A 3,723-nucleotide genomic window follows, 5' to 3' on the forward strand; every position below is an offset into this window, starting at 1 on the left:
CCTCTTTAGGAATCAATACTGCCAAGTATCTAATACACTTCAAATGAATTTTGTAGTGCACAGTGACAAGATTTGTTTTACCTTAGATATATCTCAGGTGATACACGTGTATTTTGTATGAAATATATTACAGGTGTATAGCTAGATGTACCCTTCATAATTAGTCCAATGCTATATTGCGTGCATTTAATATTCTGGAAATGGATGCCTCAATACAAGATCATCAAATGAAACACTAAGGGCCAAGCTACAAGTGACGAATGACACTTGAACGGCAAGTGTATTTCTCCCTGTTCACTTGCCCTCCACTCAATCCACTTGCCGTTCAAGTGTCATTCGTCACTTGTAGCTTGGCCCTAAGTTATCATTAACATTCACCAGTTTTGTAAAGTACTTAACAGTGCAATCCTAAGGACGCTTTCCTAAGCTATTGAGTAGACTTAAGCAGGATTCTGAGCAGAGTTTAGGATTGTACTGTAAAATAATTAACTATAATCTGGGTTTTCGTTATTATTAAAATTTGAATAGATCAGTCTTGCAGTCCTTGAGGGAGTCGGCCTCTCAGATTAAGTTTCTTGAGTGCCTCTTTAAAGTCTTTGTTTCTCAAGGTGTATATGAATGGATTGACAACTGGGGTGACCACTGAATAAAGGAGAGAAATCATCTTGTCTTTGTTCAGAGTGAAGACTGAAGCGGGCCTAATATATGTGTAGATGACAGCAGAAAAGTAAAACGTAACAATAATGAGATGGGAGGAACATGTCGAGAAAGTTTTCTTCTTTCCTTCAGTGGAGCGGATTCGAAAGATAGCTCTCAAGATAAACCAATATGACGTTAGAGTCAGTCCACAGCTACCAATTCCGAAGACTAGATCAGCCACAAAAGCCATGATCTCATTAAGGCTGGTGTCTGAGCAGGAGAGATTTATAATTGGGGGCCAGTCACAGAAAAAATGGTTGATAACATTGGAGCTGCAAAAAGACAATTGCAATAAAAGTCCAGTATGAATTGCAGAATTTATCATTCCGGTAACCCAAACTCCAGTCACTATTGTGATACACACTTCTTTCTTCATGATGATTGTGTACTGCAAGGGGTGGCAGATAGCAGCATAGCGATCAAAAGCCATGAATGAGAGAAGCAGAAGTTCTGTTACTAAAGCCCATACAAAGAGATACATCTGAGTGATGCAGCCGTAAAATGAGATATTGTTTTGATGAGCCAAAAGAGTCTGGATGAGTTTGGGAGTTGTAACTGAGATAGAAAACACGTTCACTATGGACAAATTGATGAGTAAGAAATACATGGGACTGTGGAGTTTTCTGCAAGTGCATATGGTAAAAATGAGAAGGAAATTGCCAGCTAGAGCCATAGCATAAACAAATGTGAAAACCACAAAGAGAAGCATCTGTAGTTCAGCGGAATCGGTTAGGCCAACCAGAGTGAACACTGTAACGGTGGATTGGTTGCTTGGTTCAGTGAGTCTGATATTGGTGACCTGGGTAGATACATGCTGTTATTTTCAGTTAATGATAAATTTATAACTTTACATAACTTCTCTCTCTTGGCAATGCATGATTTCGCTTAACTGGTTATTGGCTGACTTGATTTAGAATATGGCATGATAAACTATTTGGGGGGGGGGAATAGGGAACCTGTTAATTTTTGAGCCCACTTCTGTCTTTCAGTGTTCTCACATATTTTGACTTGTGTTAGCATCTAACAGGCCAAAAAATTTTTTTGATGCTAGTAGAGTCTGACTTAATATTCCCTCTCATTTTTGACAATCTTTGTGATTAGAGTGCTTTCATAAGAGATGGTTTATCAGCTAGCAGAACAGGTTTCAAAGGAAGGGACATAGTTGATGTGATCTATGGATGGGTATGTGTGTTTAGACTAAAAGACTGCAGATAGTCAATGTGGGGTGGAGATACGTACTATAGGCCTTGACCAAAAACAGAGGAAGGGACTGGGTGCATCTGACAATTTGCATAGGGATACAAGTGACTTGCAAGTCATAAGAACTACTGGTTTTCAGAGAAGTGGTAGAACAATCATAGTCTATAGAAAATATGCTAATCACACTATGGTTTTCAGTGAAACTACTTTTTTGCATTTTGGTAGCAGTACTTCAGAGTATACCATGGAAGAGGCAAAATGTACCAGAATAGATCCTTTAAAAAGTCTAGTTATGCCAAATCCATGACTACACAATTGAACAAGGGAAAACAGAAGTAAATTACAGTCAATGCTAGATTGCATACTTTGTTTAAAAATGCATCCAGCTCATAACAACACTTTCAGGATGCTCTCAAGCAGAGAACATTTTCAAACAGATATTGTGGCTGTAGTTTGAGTGCTATCAAATCAGTAACTCATGTTTTATTTGAATGTCCCTGTTACAACAAGGCGAGACAAAAATGAATTAAACCCCTGACATGACACTGCATAGAGTCTACAATAGCTTATTTTACTTCCTAAACAGCTAGCAGAGTCAAGAGTATAAAATGTACTCATTTTAGCCAAGTTTTTAGTTCAGGGCATGAGAACTTAGGCAATTTATAAGAAATTAGCCTTTTTGTAGTTTACGTATTAACCCTCTGGCCTGAATTATTTTTTCTTCTTCATATTTTCAGTTATGATGAACTTAAGGCCTAAGACTCATATGTCAGAAGAGTAGATTTTAAAAGAAAGAAGAAGAAGGAATCTGTCTAATCCCCTCTTAAAGCTGTCTACACTCATGGCTTTAACAACTGCCCCAGTAGTGAATTCTACGATTTAATTGCCTCTAAGTGCAATAAAAGAATCAGAGCAGAAGTAGATAGAGGTACGCACAGTACCTTCTCCCCTCAATGCATCTTCCAGTTAGACATGCATTAGAAGCTTGTGTCATAATGATGATGGTAAAGAGCAGCACTTTCTATTGAATGCAGGGAAATTGATGCGTTCAATTCAGGAAATCTCGATTACGAGGTCAATTGATAGTCTATACATCATGTCAGTCCTCAAAGCATGGGAGACCTCCAGCAAAGAACAGAATCACAGAGGCAGGCAATGGAAAATCACCTGTTAGTCTCTTGCCAGGAAAACCCCATAAGGGGTCACCACCATAAGTACGCTATGACTTGAGGGCACTCTCTACCACTGTTCCTTTTAGCACTTCCTTTTAACACCATTCCTTTTAACATGTTTTAATGGTGAGAAGTATGCCTCTAGTTTTACTCCTAAGGATAATATTATTGATGCAAATGTTTACAAATGAAAACAATGGACCACAGTTTAACAGAACTGCATCCACTCATTTTCATTTGTTTCAACTGAAAAATTAGTCTTGGGTACTATTCCATAACGATGATTTAAGTGGAAGATCAAACTTCATTTTTATTTTTAATAAATATATTTCAATGCATTAGAATCCAAATATTTACTACCTCGATCTTCTAAATGTCAGAAGGAAGGGGACCAGGTAGAAAGATGAAACAAAATACTTACATTCATTTCCATTTGTTGTTTTTTTCTTCTTGCTGTGTTCCCTTCCCCCTAGTTCTTAAGGCTTAAAAATGTAAAGTATTTTGTCATCTGAAAGAGACAGCCAATTTTCTGAACAAAGCAAATGGTTAGCTTTTGAAATATTCCTTTTAACAAAGTTATAGCGCCACTGGGAGAAATACCTCTGAGGTATGTCTAGGAAAATTCTGATTCATATTATTGCTGAAGCTTTTT

The 3,723-nt window shown here is 37.6% G+C and overlaps 1 protein-coding gene across 1 annotated transcript; it reads right to left on the reverse strand.

Moving 5' to 3' along the window:
• Nucleotides 1–529: 529 nt before the first annotated feature.
• On the reverse strand, nucleotides 530–3,498 carry LOC129339288 (olfactory receptor 13G1-like). Its single transcript, XM_054993875.1, has 2 exons — nucleotides 3,493–3,498; nucleotides 530–1,498 (listed from the first exon to the last, which is right to left on the reverse strand). Exons 1-2 carry the CDS (start codon nucleotides 3,496–3,498, stop codon nucleotides 530–532), a joined length of 975 nt encoding a protein of 324 aa, XP_054849850.1.
• Between the last annotated feature and the right edge of the window lie 225 nt (nucleotides 3,499–3,723).

The sequence above is a fragment of the Eublepharis macularius genome, chromosome 12 (genome assembly GCF_028583425.1).
Source record: "Eublepharis macularius isolate TG4126 chromosome 12, MPM_Emac_v1.0, whole genome shotgun sequence".
Lineage (NCBI taxonomy): Eukaryota > Metazoa > Chordata > Lepidosauria > Squamata > Eublepharidae > Eublepharis > Eublepharis macularius.